Below are 24,487 nucleotides of genomic sequence, written 5' to 3'. Positions count from 1 at the left end.
GCACAGTTGAGGTAGAGGAAGAAGATGAACAGTAAAAACCTTAGAGGAAACATTTTTTCTTTCGGCGAAGTGAAATGATTTTCATTCGGCAAAGAGGAATGAGAAATAGTTATATTTAGAGACTCGTACTGATAACGTGTTATAATATGTAAAAGTTAGAGGGATAACATTTTAGATAGGTGCGAAGCAGATGTAAAATATCACACTAAAACTATAGCTCAAGTGAATGACAAATAAAAGATGGAGGAAGAGATTTCTTTCGTTCTGTATGTTCTCTCTGTATATACATCGATGGCAGTAGGAGTGCTCTATTTATAGAGCGAATCCATACGACAAATTCTTAAAGTTCGAAATTTACAACATTTTGTTTCCAAAGTCTTCATCATATTTGTGTAGGTATTGACAAAGAACTTATGTGGGCATTCATCAGATAGCCGATGGTTTCATCAGCTAATGTTTTCAACTGCCAATATTGACTGCCAATGGTTTCAACAGTATTTGTTTTCTTGCTCAATTTTTATTTATTTATTTTTTGTTCAAAGGCAACATTCATTCTTACTAACACATATACAAAACGAATGCCCAATCACAAAGGAAGTACAAAGAAAAATATGGACCTCCAAAACATTACAAGGAAAAATTCCAATCCATCACAGGATTGGAGCCCAAAGCTCTACACACCCTCCCACAGATCTTTGACAAAACACAACGCATGTGGGTCAAGAGGTGATGGATCCAATGGAAGAAGGGGAAAGGATGTAGGATGGAGGAAACAAAGGGATAAGAAAGCCATAATGGAAACGAAGAAAATGAATTGTTTGAAGACATGTAATTGAAGAAATAGTGCGGAGAATAGGAGAAGGAAAGTTGGAATTGAGGGCTTTCCGATCTATGACGAAGGAGTTGAGGTTTGGGGTGGGAGAAAATTTGGTAGGCTGATAAACACACAAAGAAAGGAAATCAAAAGGAAACCGGGGTTGCCACCAACCCTTGCTTTTAGCAAGGGCTGGCAGCTGACTGATTTTTCTAATCTGTAAACTCACATAGGCAGTGAGAATAGCTCTCAATAGAAGAGAAGTTTGAATATGTTTTCTTGCTCAATTTAGGTCCAACAAGAAGCTCAAGTCTTAAAACTGCATTTATCCTTAAATCGGAGCAGGTCTTACTTTAGGAGTGCGACTTGTGTCAAACCAAAATTGAGTTGCATTGTGGAATGATTGGCTTTAAATTCTAGAAATGGGCTCTGCATTTGTCACATTAATAATTCATTTGTGTCCATGATAAGATGCAATGGTCACTTATAATGTTAACATTTTAATACTTTAGGCAGTAATGTATAAAAATTGAAAGATTGTATTTACTTCATAGGTATATTTTGTACTAAGGATAGTAAAGGTTAACTGCAACTGTTTAATTAATTGGTGATTTGTCTTGTTTTATTTATTTATTTGTCTCTTTTATATCCTTCAATGTAGACTAATTTTTTTATTTTTAGCATGATTTGCTTTCTAGTTGTTCATTTTAAAGTTCCATTTGAGATTACTTCTAGAAAATTAAGTGCGCTTCATGACAATTAAATGCATTGCTAACAATATAATCAAACTCACTTACAACAGGTAAACCAAAAGCGTCTACAGTTTCTCCTCGAAGGAAAAAGAAAAAGTGCTTACATTTGGTCACATTTCACTTATAGTACCATTTATCCAGCACATTGACATTTTCCCCCTTTATTTATTCACTTGAAACCTCAATCGATTATTCAACGCTTGCAGAAAAGCGAAAAACCAGTGATCAACTAACGTAGTAGAGCGGATCAGGCAACTTGAAGGTCCGGTTGCCGGCACTTGCCCCCAATATATCGCTCCATTGATCACCCATGTTCCCAATTATTCTGAATCCACTCTTCTCAAGCTTCGCCCTCTCTGCTGATTTAAACTCGTACGATGTCTTCCCAGAATAAGCTGATCCCCTGCAACCAAAAATGTTACTTAAATTTAGACAGCAATAAAAACAATACAATAAAATGTAGTTTTACTATGAACCATTTGTCAATAGATATGTAGAGTTATGACGGAGGAATGAGAATATGAGATAGAGAATCCTCGAATTCCTCGAAACTGCAATAAAGCAACAAAAATGTATGTTTGCTAGGAACCATTTGGAGGACCACAAATACATTTAGGTTGATTTTTTCCATGAAAAGTTAAAAAATAGGCAAGATATAAGTTAAAGTAGGTCAAGATGTATACACGCGGAAATAGAAAAAATTAGGGTTGAACCACTATCCGTCAAGTGTTAAGTTAACTCGTTGGTAGATCCTTACTTTAAGACAAGCTTCTCCCAAGTGCGATATCCGACATTTCTGAGATTGGTGATTGTGACACTTCTCTGATCTTCTTCTCTACCTGTTATGAACACGACCTTGACTCCAAGTTTCAACAATTTCTTGTACAGCTGAAGACTCTCGGGCAAAGCTGGGGCTCTGCCTTCCAACACCCATTCATTGAATGCAGTGATATTGAATGCCTTCGTCCTGAAAATATTAATTCCCAAAAATTCTATTTAAACTCTGAGTGCTAATTATACCCTACCAAACAACAACAAACTTCTTCATTAATTAATTCATCACGTGATGTTCCAATAATCTACATTATCTAAAAAGATTGTATTTCTAAGATCTCTCAATTATTGTTTTGCTTTTTAGCAAAATTTTTCATTTGGATTAGGCCTGGCAATTCCTGACACGACCCGATAATCCGACACGATACGACACGAAATTAACAGGTGTTTGGGTCGACACGATAACGAATCGGGTCATTATCGGGTAACCCGATAAGCACCTGTTAAGATAACGGATTGATTCGGGTATACACGTGGGTAACACAATACACGATAAGCATAATATTAATTTTATAATTTTATAACCCTAAAAAATACTATAATAATTATATATATTAATTTAACAATTTTATACCCCTAAAAACTATAATAATTATATAATATAATTATATATATTTAATTAAATTTAAAAAATTGATGACCATTGGATTGGCTGAGATCAAGCCAAAGTTCCAATACAATTTCATGATGATCGATATAAATCGAGGATTTTGTAAATTGAGGTTTAAACTTTTGAGAAAGACCTCACAACCTTGAAAAGAAAAACTTTTTCATTTTGCATATCCTTGCACATTTAATATTTGTAATAGATTAGTAGTGTATGTATTATTTTTTTATTAGGCACTTATTTTCGAGTGTAGATGTAGTACTTAAACGACAAATGTGTTTTAATGTTTTGAAGTAATATTTATGTGGCAATGTGTGGTATGTGCAAATTTAAGAAAAAATAATATTTTTCTTAACGGGTCATAACGGGTCGGGTCATTTTACCCGTTGGGTAAAGTGACCCGACCTGTTAAGGACCTGTGAAGATAACAGGTGTGACACGACAAGACCCGTTAACATAACAGGTGTTACATGAAAACGACACGAACACAACAGATATGACCCGTTTGCCAGGCCTAATTTGGATGATCAACATCTTTGATTTACTGCTACTTTATTTTTATATTATGCGTTGGGTCATGTGCATCCTCATGCTTTATATTTAATAAAATCTTTGAAATATATTTGTTAGTTAGGAGAGATTTTTCAACGGGACCGGTACACGAAGTGATACATCACGTGTTACTGTACAAATGGTGAGATATGTGTGTTAAAAAATTAATAACTTAAAAAATAAAAATTTTCACACTTATATAAAAATACATGATATACCACTTGTATTTTTGTCACGAATTCACAATAAAAAAGTTCTCGTTAGTTAGACTAGCTAGAGCTTAGGTACCACATTATTGGTCGCATTATTAACATATAAGTGAGTTCATACAATATATTTTAGTAGAGTTATACTGTTAATGAGTTCAACAGTTAATTGTTATGAGAAATGAGAGAATCAGTGGTAGTCGAATCCGCATTAAGATAGATAAGTATGATTGTTTTTTGCCGAGTTTCATACACTATTATTCTTTTATTAATCAAACGATTTGCGTTATATAAACTTCATTATTCGTTTATCTATCAAACAAGCATTATGCAATCCTGGGGTCCCTCCCCCTTATAGAAAAAAAATAAAGCAAAACCCGGCCGTGAAGGTTCCTTATTATTGTTTATTTCAACATTAATAAAATAGTGAATAATATCATGAAGGCGATAAATATAATATATCATTGGTTACTACAAGTTTTTGTTGAAAATTTTTATTATAATTTAATATTTGACAATTTGAATGTATTATATAAACGTTAAAGAAATTGCTTGCGTGAAAGAAAATTAATATCACGATTTTGGTAATATTTACTCAATTAGCAACTTACCCGAATCCTTGACGAGCAAAATACGGTAGATTAGAGAGCGTGGTTTCATCTATATCAAAGACCCAAACGTTCTTGCCATCCTTTTTAAGATTGAGGCTCTTGGCATAGAGCCAAGCCACATCAGTGATCAATTTTGAGTCCTTCCTGTACTGGTGCCCAAGCATGTAGTGCCCAACGTAGCTTCCACATTGTGCCGGAACAGTCTTCCAGTTGATAATGTTCCCAACTTCCACCGCCAAACGCCAACTCAGACAAGACAGGCCGGGAACGCTGCTGCCACCCGCCCCGGATTTCGGCCTGAGGAGATGGATTTGGTGGTTTATAAGTGGCTCATAAGCTTGAGTTGTTGAGAAAAATATGACAAGAAAGAAGAGTAATACTCCTGGCAATCTTTCCATGGTATGTGAGGACTTTGGTGAGTGGAGACTTCGTTGCATTAGATTGATAAGTTTCCTTCTTTAAATAGGGTTTAATCAAGACATTGACCTTTGGTTTTAGGGATAATTACGTCGGTGCCCCTTAGTTATGCTGGTGTACAATAAGTGAAAATTGGAGGAATATTAGTGCTTGAACTTTTCCACTTCATTGTTGTCATCTAAAAGGAGTATTGCTTCAGATTGTGACAAGTTTATAATTCAATACTCATAAATTTCTAGTTTTGGGATCAAACTCCAATTCCAATAAAATTCAGGAATCACGATGGTTAAGATGCACAAGATCCTGAGTTGTTTTTTTGAAATTAATTATAAGGATAAGTTTTTTTTTTTAATTTTTTTTTAATGATGTAAAAATATATTTCCACTAAAAGATTGAAGAATAAATTAGTATTAAACTCGCTATTTATGAAATTAAAAAATAGGTGTCACAAATCAATGTGGTCCTTCTGTTAGAATTTTGTTAAAATTTTCATTAAGTGCTAATGTGGCACATAAATGAGTCACATATGTCCTATTTTCTCACAAATAGTCCTTGAAATTAACCCGCAACATCAAAGTGGTCCTTGAAATTAACCTGTGACATCAAAGTGGTCCCTGGATTTGAAAATCGATTAATGTAGTCCCTCAAATAAGTGTCTCAAATCAATGTAGTCATTCTGGTACAATTCTATCAAAATTTTTGTTATGTGCTGATGTGACACATAATTGGATCACACAAGCCTAATTAAATTTGAAAAAAATTACAAATAAGTTTAATAATTTAATTGTTAATAAAAAAGGGAAAATTAGAATCCCCATCACTTTTATAATCCTCTTTAGATTAAACATTGGTTATAATACAAAATTTGATTAGGACACTTAAACAATAGTCATGTCAACATTTTTATATTTATTTAGATTACAAATCATTATTGTGTTTTTTTAATTTAATATATTAATTATTAAATTCCATATATATCCTTTTATGTAGATATATTTCTGTACGTGCCTATTCTTTAGGAAGCCGGTTCTCCCACGTTTTTTTAATTCAATCCCATCTATGAAAGTCTCTTACTCAGGTTTTTTTTTTTTTTTTTTTTTCGTTTTTTTTTTTTCAAAATCAAAGCCTCCGAACAGAGAACCACATTTCTTAGTTGGCCTACTACATATATCGATACTAGCCCAATGGCGTCGTCCATTTCTAGCTTTTAGTCTAATTTCTTTGTATAATCTCGTTTTGATAGGAGCTAATGACCAGTGAGTATAACTTTGCCCCTATTACCAAACACCTTGAATGATCTAATTTAATATTATATCATGAACCAAACGATTATTATGAGTCAGTGTAACATTAAGTAACGTACCAAACTCCTAGTACATTACAAACACAATGTATAACGTTTTTTTAGACAAATACGTTTCAAAAAAAAATAAATTACGTACCAAATGCCTGGAATGATCTAATTTAATATTATATCATGAACCAAACGATCATTATGAGTCAGTGTAACATTAAGTAACGTACCAAACTCCTGTTACATTACAAACACACTGTATAATGTTTTTCCAGACAAATAAGTTTCAAAAATTACTGAAACTTTACGTACCAAATGCCTAGAATGATCTAATTTAATATTATATCATGAATCAAACGATCATTATGAGTCAGTGTAACATTAAGTAACGTACCAAACTCTTGGTAAATTACAAACACACATTGTATAACGTTTTTCCAAACAAATAAGTTTCAAAAATAAAAAAACTTTACGTACCAAACGCCTTAAATGATCTAATTTAACATTCTATCATGAACCAAACGATCAATATGAGTATGTGTAACATTAAGTAATGTACCAAACTCTTGGTACATTACAAACACACACTGATAACGTTTTTCCAAACAAATACGTTTAAAAAATAAAAACTTTACGTACCAAACGATCAATATGTGTCAACATAACATTAAATGACATACCAAACTCTTGGTACATTACAAAGTTGCAGTCCAATAATGTACCAAATTCAAAATGTTAACTGGTACATTACAAAGTCGCAGTCCAATATGAGTCAGCATAACATTAATAATGTACTAATCATAGCCTTGCTCAGGACCCTCAACTTCTTATACTAGCTACGTACGTTGCGGTGTAACTCCTAACAAGTTGGATGGATATGAGATCCAACCGAAGCTCCATATGGGATTCTTAATTCAATTAATACTAAAACCATAATTAATAATTTGGCTAATACACAACATGCATCGACCCTAACGTGTGAATCATGTTTTTTAACTCGATAACAGCTTCAGCTATACCTAGATTAATTAAGTTTTCATCTTTTATTTTTTCGTTTAATCAAATCCTTCGACTTCGAAAGACAATCAAAATCAATGCACCCAACTGATAATTGAATAAAAATCAGTAACTGGAACCTGAATACCAACGTCAACCTCGGTACGAAAAGAAGGCTTTTGAAATTTATGGTACGTTCATAGGAAGGAAGTGTCGTTGGAAAATAAAATTCACTAGAAAAATAACATTATTAATATCCTTAAATTCAAATCCTTCTGATATTCAACAAGTATTCTACTCGGATTAAAACTCTGAGACATAGTTAGCAAGAATCTAGGAAACTTGCGTGCATTTTGGGGTGAAGAAACTAGATACGGCAAAGAGATATGTTAAAGGCTATGGCAAAATATGTAATTTAGGTACGTTACAATGGGTTAATTAAAATACACATGGCACCAAAATTGTAGGAGAATGTTTAATCAAATTGTTAAATTGAATAGATGTTTAATCTAAAAAGCCTAAAAGTGAGGGGTCTATATCAAAACGCCCCAATAAAAAATTATAAACCCAAAAGCCCATTCGTACAATCACCTCTAATCACAGTCTACATTATTCTACTCCTTCGCTGTCTATTCTCTAAAATAAAATCTCAACACATCCAACTTTAAACACTTTGACACCCTTCGCCGAATTGAACCTAGATCGAGATCAACTTTGGTGAAGACTTGGCTGATTGGCAACAACTTCTGGGACATGACTGTTAGCATTTAGGGGATCATCATCCTCACAACTTTAATCTTGGAGAGCTTGTTCGGCGCTTCCATGTGGTATGGTGACTCAAAAAACGACAATGTCTGCATTGAGATAATGAGGTTATAACCAAGGTGCGTCTATTGTTGGTTGAAAACTTTTTCAAACCCCATCTTAGACCTTGGTTAAGCCTTGTGCCTTTGAGAATTTATGGAAGGGATCTCTCTTAGGAGTAGGTCCTATTACAAAAAAAAAATTCTATTGTGCAAAATAGTATTCAGACAACTTTTTTAATTAATTATTATACTCACATCAGCACATAACAAAAAATTTACAGAATTGTGGCGGAAGCATCATATTGATTTGCAACACCTACTTTCAAGGACTACATTCATCAATTTCAATTTTAGGGACCATCTTGATGGTGTGAGTCAATTTCAAGGACCATCTTGATAGTGTGAGTCAATTTCAATGACCATTTGTGATAACACCCGTAAATCTTATAGGACCCATTTATGGGCCACATCAGCACTTAACAGATTTTTTAACATAATTATGACAAAAACACCACATTGATTTGTAACACATATTTTCAAGGACTATATTGATTGATTTTCAATGTCAAAAATCATCTTGATGATGATGGTCAATTACAAGGACCATTTGTGATAAAAACGCATCTATGAAATATGAATACTACATCAAGGGGTAGATATTAATATAATATTCATGATGATATGGCACTTTGGATGGAGCATAATAGGTTGGTCTGGGAGGGGAAATTTACTGAGCCTTTAGAGGTACTGCAGCGGGTGTTATGTTGGCTTCAAGAGTTCCAGGAGGTTAATTGCAGCCCTAGCCATGTTAAGGAGCCGCAACCACATAGGTGGATGACACCTAGTGAAGGGTGGTTTAAATTAAATGTACATGGCGCGGCAAAGTTAGAGGTCAAGGATGGTGGCGCGGGAGGAGTACTTCGTGGTGATGGAGGCTTGTTTCGAGCAACGGGTGTGTTGAGGTTCCAAGGTATCTGCTCCGTGAAATAGGTGGAGCTATTAGCAATAAAAGCTAGTTTGCAGCTTGCTATTCACACTGGATGTAGTTTGGTCCAATTTGAAACTGTCTCGATGAAAGCAGTCGAAGCTTGCAAAGGAGGAACTATAGATTACTCAAGTCTTGGTTTTATTGCTTTTGATATTAGGGAGTTGATGACTAAGTTTGTTAAGTGCTCAATAGCATATATTCCTCGTCATGGTAATTGTGTGGCAGACCACCTTGCCAATTGACAAAATTTTGTTATAATAACCATAATGTTGTGAATAATATGTGGATGGCCCACATGAATAATTTGTTACTATTTATTAGGCCTGGCAATTCCTGACACGATCCGATAACCCGACACGACACGACACGAAATTAACAGGTGTTCGGGTCGACACGATAACGAAACAGATCGTTATCGAGTAACCCGATAAGCACCTGTTAAGATAACGAGTTGGTTCGGGTATACACGTGGGTAACACGATACACGATAAACAAAATATTAATTTTATAATTTTATAACCCTAAAAAATACTATAATAATTATATATATTAATTTAACAATTTTATACCCCTAAAAACTATAATAGTTATATATATATATATATATATATATATATTAAATTAACTATAATAATTATAATAATTATATATACTATAATAATTATACCCCCAAAATATTAACTATAATAGTTATATTTATATATATATATATATATATTAAATTTTAAATTAAATTTTATACCCCTAAAAACTATAATAATTATACATACAAAATAAATAGATTTAAATCTACTTAATAAATAAATAAATAAATATATATACACACACACCCCATTGAACTTCATGGGATACGAATTAAACGAAACTAATTTCAACGATCAAACCGTCAAACTTGTTTGTATATGCTTCAAGATCGCATCAGCAAAAAATTACAAAAAACAAACATTCACATATCAAGTAACAAGACAAAACTTTTCGACGGTTATAAACGAAAAATCACGATTTAACGGTTATTTTAACTCCGATTTTAATGATTTTTTACAGCTACACTCCTTGACCCTATATGAATACAATGAATGAATTCGATCTTCAATTTAAAATATTTACACTAGGGGATACCACAAAATCTTATGTTATACTTGATGAAAGTATGAATAAACTCTTAAGTGTTAGTGAATTTATTGTTTTGATGGGATACGCATTCTACGAAACTAGTTTCAACGATCCAACCGTCAAACATGTTTGTATATACTTCGAGATCGCATACGCCCAAAAATTGCAAAAAACAAACATTCAGAGATCAAGTAACGAGACAAAACTTTTCGACGGTTATAAACGAAAAATCATGATTTAACAATTATTTTAACTCCAATTTTGATATTTTTTACAGCTACACTCATTGACCCTATATGAATACAATGAATGAATTTGATCTTCAATTTAAAATATTTACATTAGTGGATACCACAAAATCTTATATTATACTTAATGAAAATATGAATAAACTCTTAAGTGTTAGTTAATCTATTGTTTTGATGAGATACACATTTTGCGAAACTAGTTTCAACGATCCAACCGTCAAACATGTTTATATATACTTCGAGATCGCATACGCCAAAAATTGAAAAAAACAAACATTCAGAGATCAAGTAACGAGACAAAACGTTTCGACGGTTATAAACGAAAAATCACGATTTAACGGTTATTTTAACTCCGATTTTGATGATTTTTTACAGCTACACTCCTTGACCCTATATGAATACAATGAATGAATTCGATCTTCAATTTAAAATATTTACACTAGTGGATACCACAAAATCTTATGTTATACTTAATAAAAGTAAGAATAAACCCTTAAGTGTTAGTGAATCTATTGTTTTGATGGGATATGCATTCTACGAAACTAGTTTCAACGATCTAACTATCATACTTGTTTGTATATCCTTCGAGATCGCATACGCCAAAAATTGCAAAAAACAAACATTTAAAGATTAAGTAACGGGACAAAACTTTTCGACGGTTATAAACGAAAAATCACAATTTAACGGTTATTTTAACTCTGATTTTGATGATTTTTTACAACTACACTCCTTGACCCTTTATGAATACAATGAATGAATTCAATCTTCAATTTAAAATATTTACACTAGTGGATACCACAAAATCTTATGTTATACTTAATGAAAGTACGAATAAACACACTAGTGGGTCACTTTCATTAAGCATTGAGTTCCATTGGCAAGGTTTAAACTTTTGAGAAAGGCTTCACAACCTTGAAAACAAAAACGCTTTCATTTTGCATATCCTTGCACATTTAATATTTGTAATAGATAAGTAGTGTATGAATGTATTTTTTATGAGGCTCTTATTTTCGAGTGTAAATGTAGTACTTAAACGACAAATGTGTTTTAATGTTTTGAAGTAATATTTATGTGACAATGTGTGGTATGTGCAAATTTAAGGAAAAAAAAAATATTTTTCTTAACGGGTCATAACGGGTCAGGTCACTTTACCCGTTGGGTAAAGTGATCCGACCTGTTAAGGACCCGTTAAGATAACAGGTGTGACACGACACGACCCGTTAAGATAACAGGTGTTACACGAAAACGACACGAACACGACTGACACGACTCGTTTGCTAGGCCTACTATTTATTCACATTATTTTCACTATTCATTTGTGGAAAATTTGTAAAGTGAATAGTGTTCTCTTTGTTTATAAAATGAATGAGAGGTGAAGAAGAGGGGAGACTCACGGAAGAGGAAGAGATGAAGAGGAGATGAGATAATAGAGAGAGTTATCTTTGTACTCTTATTATTTCATATTATAATGAAAGCATCACTGGTGCCCCGAGGATGTACTCCAGTCACACTGACTGTAGAGGAATCTCGTAAATTTTATGTCTTGTTTATTTATTCTACTGCACACCACCGGCGATTTTACAACACATAAACTTAAAATGTGCACGTGTCGTGCTCTTTTTTTTTTTTATAATATTTTTCAAATGTGCGCGTGGTCCTGGACACTGGCCTTTATAGGCACACGTGGTCCTAAGGCATTGGGCCCTATGTTTTTCAAATTTGTGAAGATAAATGCTAAAGAGATAGCGGCCACTTAGTACTACAGTCTAGTAGTATTTCTCTTCACTTGTAAGTGAGAGGTCTTAGGTTCAATTCTCACCAAAAGTGAATTTGTATCATATTATTGCTAGCTCATTATGAGGCTAAGCCCACTTCCCCTCCCCCCTTAATGTAGATAATATCGTTTGTTAAAAAAATGCTAAGGAGCTCTTTCAAAAGTGGGACTCTCTATAAACTCTTTGCTATCTTATATTTTTTGCAAAATATTTTATAATGTTCGCATGAGATTTGATGGTAAATTGTGAGATGACTGAGAGTTATAGAGAGTCTCACTTTGAAAGAGTCTTCTTAGCATTTCTCTTTTGTGAGTCTCTTTTTCATTAACGTTCCCACGTTTCACATTTTTCACATCAATGTTACAATATTAACGGCGTTTTCTGTTGGCCACTTAATACAATGGTTTAGTGATATTCATCTTCATTTGTAAGCGAGAGATCTTAAGTTTAATTCTCGCCAAAGACGAGTTTGAACCACATTATTGTTAATACATTATAAGGCTAAACTAATCACTTCCCTTTTAATGTAGATAATATTATTTGTTAAAATAAATGCAGTTTTCTGTTTTATTTCAATTATTTGACCTACTCATGCAAGAAAAGTTGAAATCAACCAAACAGAAAACTTCGAAAGGCAAAAGGACTTATAAGTAATAATGTAATAATATATTGCCATGTGCAAAACGTACCATAAATAGTAATAATATATGTTATTGTTTACTTACCAAAGAAAGATATCACTGTTGGTCGGCATATGCTTTTTTGAAAAAATTGGTTGGCATATGCTTTTTTTGAAAATAATATTCGTAAATTATCTAATTCTCCAATTGCCATTCCATTTTTGCTATGTTCTCAAACTTTAGTGAATGCTCATCATATATCTAATTATTTGTTAAGTGTTCTTTTATTTAATCTTAGTAAATTTTTTTAAAAATTTTAAAAGTAAAATTTAATGTGAAAACTAGTACGGTAAAATAACACATGATAAATGATTATATGTATAATGATCATACACTATAGTTATAGTGGTGAGCAAAAATGCTTCTGAAAAAAGTTGCAAGAATTGCATAGTTGTCAAAGATTTAGTAGAAAATTAATAAAAATATTGCATATATTTTCAGAATAAAAAAAAAGAATTGCATACAATAAGATACATCATTACAAAAAAGGAAAACTAATGAAAAAAGCTTGAAAACTTTGAGTTTTAACGATAAGGACAAAATAAAGGGTATAGTGAATAGTATCATGATTGACTTTTTAGTGCAAAAATATGGTTTTTTGTTAAAGTGAACAGTACCAGAAGTTTTTTTGTTAAAGTTCCCTTACAAAAAAGACTAAAGTAAAATAAAAATGAAGAGGGAATTACTTCCAAATAAATATAGATGTAGGAATTTACTAATTTCCATTATTTTCATTGTAATAGAAAGATTGGTAGTTGAATATTCTTAACACAACTTTGGTGGCTATGATCTTTCTCTTCAATCCACTGCGTTTCATTTTCAAAATATCTCCCTCCTTGTAGTATAAATTAGTGTAAACTATCCTCTGTATTTATGTAAACCACATCAATACCCTCTCCCACCACTCATAAAAAGTTATGCATAATATAATTGAAAGGTAATGATAAGAGCTTATTAAAGCCTAAACTTAAAGCATCTTTTATATCACAGAACGAAGGGTATCCGATGCACAACAAAAGAATTCCATCACATAATGAAAGTAATTTTCACACTTTTTTTTAGCTTCTCACATACTTTTTTATTTATAATCATCGAATTGTATAAGTCAGACAAAATCAATAGTCTAAATTAAACAAAGTTGTGTGGAAGGCTAAACAAGTGTTTAAAAAGTATTTCCCTTAAAAAAAAGCTTAAAATGAAAAGGAGAGACGTCAAAAGAGATGATATTATCTGCATAATTATATAACATGCAAGCATAACAAGCTGCATATAAAAAGATAAGGTTCTCTATTAGTATATATATACACGACACGCCTACCACGTTCCCATATTTAGTCTTACATTAATCCTTTTTCTTTGCCAAATTTAGTCTTATATGTTATATTAATCGAGTTGCATATATTTCTGGCAATTTGTATAATCTTGCCAAATCTCTCTCAATTCTTAATTCTTTCAAGGATTAACATTAAGCATATCTCTTGCTAATTCAAAGATATCTACGATCGCTTGAACAGTTGAACATGTAATCCATCATTCAAACGTGCCCGAAAATATTTAAAGATTGCCTGAAAAATAAAGGAATTCCCACATTGAATTGAACTAATTATGCAGCAATCATTGGATGCCTGTGGACAAAGGGTTTTTGGATTTATCCATTTGCCGACATTTTTCCCCAAAAAACAATCATTTCAAGGATCTCCCTTACGTGGCTGATTGTTACATTGTGTTAGGTCTTTGTCTGATTTGTTTTAGCATTATTGTACGTCAGAGAAACATTTATAGATATTAAAAACATAAATCACGTGATAAATTATTCTACGTGGTATAAGTTATAATAAGGATCAATTATCAACATAGTTTATGATAGATTTCAATTTAAAACATATATACGAATAAAAGCAAATTTATAGGTTAAAATTTAAATACAATAATAATGTTACGTGATTATGTTTTAAAAATTTTTAAAAATTGTTTTACCCTTGTTTTATTTTTCGTATCCTATCTAATGCATCATGCAGATAATGAGATTTTTTAATGTGATCGGTACATGAGATGATACACTATGTGTCATTGTAGAAATAATGAAATATGTGTATTAAAAAATTAATAATTTAAAAAAGTAAAATTTGTCATCATTTGTATAAAATATGTGATGTAGCATTGGATCAAAATGAAATATTTCTCATGTGGATGTACCATCCTTACACAAAGGCCTGCCTTGCTGATCTTGCCTGCCACGCAAATCGACCGCAATCAACACAAACCACCAAATGATCGGCAAGCAAACAAGGACTACTCAATGCTTTTGCAGCCGCTTGTCGCTTCATTTTTTCATTGGGTCCCTTCAGCACGTCTCTGAAAGAAAAGCAAGAACGCACAAACAAAACAAAAATATGAGGACATCTATAACAAGAAGATATTATAATTAAATAAGCGCGGTCCCATCTACAATCTCATTATATCTTGCACATGTTTTTTGTTAATTTAATTTTATTTATTTCATTCGACAATTTTAACCACGTTTTTCTTGATATATTATTTTTGTTGTTTTTGGAATGAGAATATGATATGGGCACATTCAAATTTTAGCCTCACACACTAAGATTGTAATTATTATAGGAATTTTAACGAAAAGTTTATGATACTGTTTACTTTAATAAAAAAAACTATATTTTTACACTAAAAAGTCAATTCTGGTACTATTAACTTTACCCTTTATTTTATCATTATCATTAAAATTTAAAATTTTCAAGCTCTTTTCGTTCATTTTCTTAATTATATATGCATAAGCAACAGGGTATATATGAGGCTGATATATTATGAAACACAAAATATGACAATCAAATAAGTACAACTAACAATACTAAAACATAACAATTTATCCACTCCAGTGTTATACTTCAATTTCATTTTATTCAACACATTGTATCACAATAGGGTTCAAAACCTTATTCTTAATGTAAATTAGTATAAAATATTGTTTGTAATTGTTTGAACCCGTTTTTACACTATTGGCCCGTGCAATCGAGGCCGTTGAATGCGCAGGATTTTAGACCGGTGAATGATAAAGTGGTTAAAATGATTTTTAGTTAGTATTGAGGAATGATATTGTGATTTTAATCATAATATTATCTCTTAATAATAACTAGGATATTTAAACTTAATATGTGATATATTTGATGTGGATGGTACAATTCAAATGGACTTTGAGTTCATGGATAGGGTTGAAGCACGTAGCCTTGTCTTGAGATATGATGATGAATTTCATCAATTGTTTTTTAGAGTTTAAGCTGATGAAGGGATCATCATGCATGCATGTGGTCTTTGTCAGGGGAAATATACATGATGGATTTGATTGGTGAGGTGATTACATGGATATAAACTTGTTTATTTTATGGAGATAAACTAGTTTATTTGTGGTGATGTGATACCAAGCCTAAAAAGGGGGGGATAGGCCTTAGCCTATGGCACAGATCAGTTGCATTAGTTTGAGTTGCAAATGAACTCTACTTAATTATTAGGCCGTGCAGAGGTAAATAGAGACACATGAGCAACGCATCAGGGACCTCCAATTCAACACACAACTGCCCTGCGCAAATTCTCTCAACAACCTTGAGATTTTTTCTTTTCTTTTTCGCCGACACATCTTCAGTTGGCATAAACAGCACTGTGGAGGCAATCGGTGATATCTTCAGTTGGCATAAAGAGCATTGTGCTGTAGAATCAGCCGATCTCGCAGCATCTTCAGTTGGCATAAACAGCACTGCGTCGAGGCCGATTGGTTACCTATCCAAGTCTCGGTCGAGAATGATTTTCGAATCCTTGTTGGTCGAGGTCATCTTATCAGCCTTCTCGGCGAAGTGAGGTGTTACGAGTTACTACATTCGACACATTGGAAGCCGAATTTGATATTGAACTTCGCTAAGTTAGCAGCCTTGTCTTCAGGCTCTAGAACCCGAAGGCCGAGACAAGTTCCTTCCTCGGCCGCAATTGCAAGACGCAGAAGTCAGCCGCACACCCAACGCAACATCAACATATTTTACTCATCGGCCGAGCTAAGCCGACGAGTTGGCACACCCCGCACACAACCGAAGGACGTAGTTAGCTCATAGATTACTCGGCCTACACGCTACATAGGCTTGGTAGTTTTTAGGGTCAACAGTAATTAAAAAAAAACAAAAAAAAACCACTATTGGAATAGAGAGGTAGTGCATATATATGGTACTATTAGCTAGACATGACATTCGTGTTCATGTCGTTTTCGTAACACACCCCATATGGGTCGTGTCGTGTAACATTCGTTAAAGTAAACGAGCAATATGACCCGATCCGAAATCGACCCGTTAATAATATCAGGTAATATGACTCATTATCCGTTAAAGAAAATATATTTTAAATCAATAAAAAAATAAAATTAGGTAAATTACACTTTATCACCTCAGGTTTGAGGTCTATTACAACCTCATACAATATCTTCAAAACATTTCACTTTCATACCTTATGTACTATTTTATTTCAATATAATACATCCGTTACATTTTCCATCCATTGATCCGTTAAGAGCTGACGTAGCTGCTACATTTGTGCCACGTAGCAAAAAAATATTTAGGAAACTTCGCCCCCCCCCGACCCACCTACCTCTCCTCCACTCTCTTCACCTCCCATCCCATCCAAAAACCTACCCCATCCCACCCCACCTCTTCGGAGAAGACGCACGAGCAGCAGTGGCAGTGGGTCCTTCTCCGCTCCCTCTCTACCACGATCTCCTCTTTACCAAGCCCTCCCTCTCTGCACGATATCCTCTCCACCGATCCTTCCAGCTCCCACCTCCCCCGCTACAAGAGGTATTTTGCAGAGATTTCAATCCCTTTCTCTCTCTTTTTGTTCTCTTTATCTCTCTATAGGCTTTCTTGGATGGAAGAAATTTAAGGTGATTGAGGATTCTTAGCCTCTTTGCTCGGGTTTTGATTTGATTGATTGATTGATTGATTGATTGATTGTTCCTTAAGGAAATCATAAACTTCAAAGATGGCTGTTTCTAATGAGAACCATTCTAGTCTAATCAGACCTATAAATATGTGAGGTAATGAATCACTGAAATGGGGTCTTTTTTTTTTTTTTTGCAATCTGGGCATTTAGATTTTGAGAGTTAAAATTTTCCAAAGATTCTGACTTTTTTCGGTTTTCGACTAACATAAAGGAGGACTATTCGTGGACAGCAGCAAATTAGGCAAAATATGAGGGCTTTTGGAGTCATTAATCAAAGTTTGTTAGGAGCTCCATCATACCCTTGTGCTGTTAACAAAATACCTCTTGCCTGGAAATTTTGAATTAGGGTTTCTGACATTGATTTGGGATTGTATTTTTGTAATGTAATGGAAGCGGGAGAGGTGGGGGTTGGGTGTGATGGGTCTTTGGATGGGAGGGGAGGTGAAGAGAGTACAGGAGAAGCCAGGGCGTGGGGGTGAAGGGGGAAGGTTTCTGGGTTTGTTTGTTAAGGTACCTTTTACAACTCTGCATTACTGACTATTTGTTCTTTTTTAAAATGTTTATTGTAGATGAGGATGTTGACATTGTTAATTAATTGCAGTTTTTGTTCTATTGGTGTCCATTGTCTTTGTTAGCTTAAGTTCTTGGACTACAATGGGAGGTAATTATTTGTGGGATACTTGAGTACTGCTTCACTAATTTTCATGTATGTTTGCCATTGATTGTCATCATAACTTTGTGTCGAATGATCCTCATTCAAATTGTTCTTAGATGGTTGAATTTGTTCTCACTCATGCCCTTTTTTTCTTCAAAATTTGGTGATCAAAACAAAATCCGTTGAGTTCATGCCATTTAATCTTTTCTTTGCAACTTTCTTAGTGAGTTTCTCATTCACTGGATATGGAGTGTTCAAGGCGAACCTTTTTCTCTATGTAAGTACTATATTTCCTTCAATCCAAAATTTCAGCAGTTGTATAATCTCGCTCATCATAGCACCTATTCGTCATTCTCATTTCTTGGTCCAAATTGCATCTTAAAATGTGGTTGAATGTCCTTCACATCAAGCACCAATCAACCATATCACACTTGCATTGCATAATCATTAAGTTCATTTCTTCAATATTTTGGATGTAGATGCCAAATGGTATTGAGGAACAATTTTAGCCTTTATACAGTTGGTTCTATTTTTTTGAAGAAGACGCGGAAGAAGAACCATTGATAGTTGCACATCTATGTTGCAGAGATTTGATTCAAATTGGTGGATTTGGGTAAGAAACTAAGAAACCCTAACATTTCTTTCGTTTTAAGAGTTGAAATGGACATGCATGTGTTTATCATTATGAGATATAAGGGGTTGAGGAATTTTGAGAGTGGTGGCTAGCTAAGGAAATAGAGAAGGGATAATTCATTTAGTTTTGGGATCCAGAATTTATTGCAAAGTTGAATTCTCATGATTTTTTTGTTGTTCTAATATCTTTTGTTCATGTATTTGAATGCACTATTTTTATTCTTGCTAATTTATCTGAACCCCAATTCAATTTGTTGGAATTCATCAAAGAGTATTGGGTCTAATCATTTCCCTTTAATTTTTCAAGTTGTTTTTTTCATTTCTATAGGGGTGTTGCAGGTGTCCATGTCATATTCATAAGGAAAAAGAACCATTTTTCTGGATATATTGAAACATGTAAGAACCATTTTTCTGGATATATTGAAACATGTAAGAAATTGTTCTCTACTAACATATTAGGGTTTAATTTCTCTACTAACATGTAAGAAATTATGTTACATGTTTAGTTTCTTTTAGTTGTACTATATAGATAGATGTGTATGTATTAGTATTCAATTTATCCCCATTCTCGTATGGTGTTTACTAAACTATTGTTGCACAATCTCTGATGGTTCCATTGTTGGGCAAAAATTTGAGATTAAATTTAATTACAAAATAAAAAAACTAGATCACTACACAGACTGTTATGTTGTTTGCATATTTAGTTGTTTTGTAACTTAGTTGATTTGGGTTTATGTAGTTTTTTTTTTTTCATCTTGGAGCCACTGGCTTGCAGGTTTTTGAGTGTTAAAAAGTGAATATCTATTTCAATTTCTTATTTTCTGCCTCAAATGTTATAAATATGAATTTGCCTAATAATCTTAGCATACATTTGAAACTTCTATGTGTACAAAAAGAAGACATGTTTTGCAACCAGCACAATCCAACAAAACTTTTGCCACTCTTAAAATCATTATCTAAACTCCCACCTCAAGTAACTACTCACTTTCCATATGCTTTTCATTTCTTGATAGATAAAACAATTTACATAATTTTTAACCATTAGATCACAGGACTTGGCATTTACAGTTATATGATTTCTAATTGTTTGTATAAATTTCTTTTCATCCCCAGTAAGATGATCTCATGGCATAGTTTAGCAAATATTCACTATATCATGACAAATTGCTTCTTTGCACACACTTATTAATTAAAATTTATATACTGCAATGTTAGAAATATAATTATCCATCCAATTTATAATCCCCCAGCAACACGCGGACATCACTATCTAGTTAATATCTAAAACTTAAAACAAATGAAAATTGAACTATAAAAACACAAAATGAAAATGGTTGGACTTCAGCAACTTGTAAATATTAGGGAATGCGATTTCAAAGGAGATCGAACTGTGGTTGGACTTAAATAACTAACAAATCACATATTAAGCTACGGAGAAAATGGTTATGTATTCCATTTTCTTACACACAAAAAAAAAATTCTGGTTTATTAGATTTTTTTTTTGGGAACTTTAACGAAAAGCACCCGGTACTATTCACTTTAACGAAAAACCACATTTTTACACTAAAAAGTCAATCCTGATACTATTCACTTTACCCTTTATTTTGTCCTTATCATTAAAACTCAAAGTTTTCAAGCCATTTTTATTAGTTTTCCTTTTTTTTTTGTCATTATTAGTGACGTGGGATAAAGTTCCTAATATACTCCTAAATTTAACAAAAAAAAAATGATGGCGTTAATGAAAATGGTCAATGGTACAACACATTGTAGAGTTCGAAGACTAAAAAACTAATATGAGAGTTTAGAGACCAAAATTAAACTAGGAGTAATGTTCAGAAACCATTGGGACAATTAAGTGTTTCTTAAGAATAATCAAATGGTTGAAAATCGAATGGAATCGTAAAATAAATTGGTTCGGCTGTAGTTTTGAGTTTTTATTTTAGATGTATCCTCTTACTGGTTGAAATAAAAATGGTTTTTTTTTTTTTAAGCGAAGGTACGATATTCATTAAGTAAATTAGAATTCGTACAAATTGAGGATAGTGCGCATAATGGGCCTTGATAAAACCTTCCTGGAGATTTTAACCCAGTCGAAGGAAAAAAGTGTCTTGCACAACAAGAGAACTATCCTCAAATGAACAATGGAAAAGAATTACAACCCCTCCTCTAGAAGTATATCTTAGATCAAATCTAGAGGCTCCTCAAACCACATTACCTCATGAGCACTATTAATTCCCAACCGAGCAAGCTGATAGGCTGCTGAGTTCCCTTCTCGTTGAATATGACTAACCACTGAATCGACCACTCCATGAGAAGGCATCCCAAATCATTGATTGTAGGACCTAAGGCAGAGTTGTCGTCCCCACTCCCCTGCGTGGAAGCCAACACCAACGCAGAGTCTCCATCGAACTGAATCTTCCCCTCCACTGTACAAATAGTGCCCACCAATATTGCAGCTCTACGAGCTACAAAGAATTCAGCATGCAATGCAGAGTTTGCCCTCTCAATGGGCCCAATAGCAGCGACAAGACACTCCCTCAAATGATTTCAAATCACCACCCCAAAACCTCCCCGGTTACTTCTATTGTTCCAAGCTCCATCGAAGTTGCACTTAACCCATCCCTCCGCAGGTCTCCCCCACTTCTGATGCTCTCGGCTTGCCTTCCTCGCCACTGGCTTGTGCCACTTATGAAATTCCTACATCCAGCCCTCGGTACGAAGCATAATTTCAAGCGGCGGTAACTAGATAAGAATGTTGAATTTAATGTTAGTGAAATTTTGAAGATTGACGACATGTTGAATTTTGGCTAACAATATTGTAAAAAAAGGCAAAAGAAAGAAAAACTATTATAATGTCATTGGTTTGGTCGCAATTTTTTTTGTGAAATCAATCCAACCTGAACAATGCCCGGCCCTAACGTATATGATTATAAGTGCTTGAAAATTCCTGCATACATTCATGGTCATGTGAGACCCACGTGATTTAACTTGTCAAGACTTTATGTAATTTTCAAAAAGAGATTGAGTCATTTACAATTTTCAAATCTTTAACAATTGAAATCACTGTTTTATGGTAATTATACAAAATTACTTTAATTATGAGTCGAATCACAATTTCATATCTCATGTTTTAAAAATTACAAATATTTAGTACTACGATTTAGTGGTATTCCTCTTCAGTTGCAAGTAAGAGGTCTTAAGTTCGATTCTCGCCGAAGGTGAATTTGATCTTTCATTGTTCAAATATGTTATCTTTGATGTTTTAACTTTTAGGGTTCAATATTTAAGAACCATTTCTGAAATTTTTAGTTCCTGGACTAAATTAATATTCAATATTTTGCACTTCCCTATAGGGGTGGGTTCGGTTCGGTTCGGTTCGGTTTTTTGCCAAAATCGAAAACCGAACCGAAATTACTGTTCGGTTCGGTTTTCTGTCGGTTTGTATTCGGTTCGGTTTCGGCCTGGTTCGGTTTTTTTTTTTTTTTTTTTCAGCAGCAAAAAAAAAAAAAAAATCTAAGAAAATTGCAGCCATTTTGTAATACATCTTTCAAAGGAGTATAAATAAAATCAAAGTCAATCAAAGTCTCATTTCAACATAAGCATTCCAAATTTCTAATAGAATTATCAAACAAACTAACAAAGATAATGAAAATAAACATCAAAGTTCAAATCAAAGTCCAAACTTAAAATACACATCAAAGTTCAAGTTTTCCACACCTAAAATAAACATTTCAAAGTTCAAGAAGTCTTCCACACCTAAATAAACATTACAACTAAGATTATAAATTCAATAAACATCTAAAGTTCCATCCTTGCACATACTTCTTCAAGTTCTCAAGATCAACACTCAACCATTTCAAGTTTGAATGACAATTTGCTTACTAACGGTTGGGCGGCCTAGGGGGCAACATAGCACCTTTTTTTTGAACTTCGACTTGCCATTTCTACATACAAATAATAAAACAAATGATACTAATTAAAATGTTATTTAAAATAATCTAACAAAATCAAATGCAATAAATAAAATTACCTTTCTCAACTTCTTCACAAAACTCCATCTCCTCAATGGTTGGCTCATGATATAATGCAACATGAATAGACCTAAGCCAATTTTGAGTACATATCAAAGCCTCCACCATTTTTGGACTTAAAGAACTACGATATGTATCAATTATCCGTCCACTTGTGCTAAAGGAAGATTCCGAAGCAATGGTTGATACGGGAATAACTAAGATATCTCTTGCAACACGTGCCAAAATAGGGTACTTAGAAACCCCATTCACCCTCCACCAATTCAATATATCAAAGTTCTCCTCTTCTTCTCCTTCATTAGGATCGGAAAGATACTTGTCGACATCATTATGCACAACCCGAGCTCTCTTTGCTTTTCTCATTTCACTTTTTTCTTTCAACTTTCTTTCTATTTCGGTCATGCTTGATGAAGAGTCTCCACTTATTGTTTGAGAACTACCACTACTACTTATACTTTGTTGTGTACTAAAAGACATATCTTCATGAATCTAGTAAAGATCAATCAATAAGTCCTTCACCGCATTTGTGGCACTTTCAACTTTTTCTTCATCCTCACCAAATTGTATCTCAAAATAATCAACAACTTTTTCTAATTTGTGGCGAGGATCAAGCACAAGTGCAATAAAAAGATATTGATTCATGTCCTCAATTGAACCCCAATACTTGTCATATTTTTCTTGCATCAACATGGAGATCATAGATAAAAGTTCATCATTTTTCCTTTCATGCAAGAGACTTTTGATCTTAAACAAATCACCAAAAGTAGTATGAACGGTTGGAGTATTAGAACAACATACTTTTAAAGTGACTTCATAAAAAGGTCTAAAAAAGATTGCAAATATCCCCGCCTCACTCCAATCATCCATCGAAGGTGGCCCCTCCCTCGTACTATCATGATTGTCTTTAACAAAGTATGGAAGGTAATGACCATCATCTACTTTTAATCTATCAAAAGCCATCTTGAACTTTAAAGCCGATTCCAACATTAAAAATGTGGAATTCCATCTAGTAGGGACATCCAAAATTACAAGCCCTTTGCTATCTATTCTCACTTTCTCAACACACCTTTTAAAGCTTTCCAACCTTTGAGGGGAAGATCTTACATACCTAACCGCATTACGAATGCTTTGTATAGCCGTATTCAACAATTTTATGCCATCATTCACAACCAAATTGAGGATATGAGCAACACATCTCATATGCAAATATTTTCCATCATGCAAGAGTGTATTAGGAATCCCCCACCCCCTTATTCGGTGCACCAAGTCCCTTAAACTGGAATCATTTGCGGAAGCATTGTCAACCGTAATAGTTAACACCTTCTCTATACCCCACTCCACTAAACATTCCTCCAAAAGTTGAGCAATGGACTCTCCTTTATGATTTGGAATGACACAAAAGTTCAAAATCTTTTTATGTAATATCCAATCATCATCAATAAAATGGGCGGTGAGAACCATGTAATTGGTTTGTTGAATAGAAGTC

The 24,487-nt window shown here is 33.5% G+C and overlaps 1 protein-coding gene and 1 long non-coding RNA gene across 2 annotated transcripts; one reads left to right on the top strand and one right to left on the bottom strand.

The window, feature by feature from the left end:
- Positions 1 to 1,563: 1,563 nt before the first annotated feature.
- On the bottom strand, positions 1,564 to 5,091 carry LOC103421827 (acid phosphatase 1-like). The gene is made up of 3 exons (XM_008359862.4): positions 4,377 to 5,091; positions 2,324 to 2,533; positions 1,564 to 1,969 (listed from the first exon to the last, which is right to left on the bottom strand). Exons 1-3 carry the CDS (start codon positions 4,811 to 4,813, stop codon positions 1,792 to 1,794), a joined length of 825 nt encoding a protein of 274 aa, XP_008358084.3. The 5' UTR covers positions 4,814 to 5,091; the 3' UTR covers positions 1,564 to 1,791.
- Positions 5,092 to 18,249: 13,158 nt separating this feature from the next.
- On the top strand, positions 18,250 to 18,951 carry LOC139187991 (uncharacterized). Its single transcript, XR_011571048.1, has 3 exons — positions 18,250 to 18,343; positions 18,562 to 18,614; positions 18,817 to 18,951. It is a non-coding gene; the product is annotated as an uncharacterized lncRNA (long non-coding RNA).
- The last annotated feature ends 5,536 nt before the right edge of the window (positions 18,952 to 24,487 follow it).

This window comes from Malus domestica, chromosome 09 (genome assembly GCF_042453785.1).
Source record: "Malus domestica chromosome 09, GDT2T_hap1".
Lineage (NCBI taxonomy): Eukaryota > Viridiplantae > Streptophyta > Magnoliopsida > Rosales > Rosaceae > Malus > Malus domestica.
This window is presented reverse-complemented; position numbering and strand designations above follow the sequence as displayed.

Coding starts and splice junctions, on each gene's coding strand:
- LOC103421827 (XM_008359862.4), bottom strand. CDS start 4,813: ATGCAACGAAGTCTCCACTCACCAAAGTCCTCACATACCATGGAAAGA. Junction 2,534..4,376: donor TTTGCTCGTCAAGGATTCGG/GTAAGTTGCTAA, acceptor TAATATTTTCAG/GACGAAGGCATTCAATATCA. Junction 1,970..2,323: donor TGGGAGAAGCTTGTCTTAAA/GTAAGGATCTAC, acceptor TTTTGGTTGCAG/GGGATCAGCTTATTCTGGGA.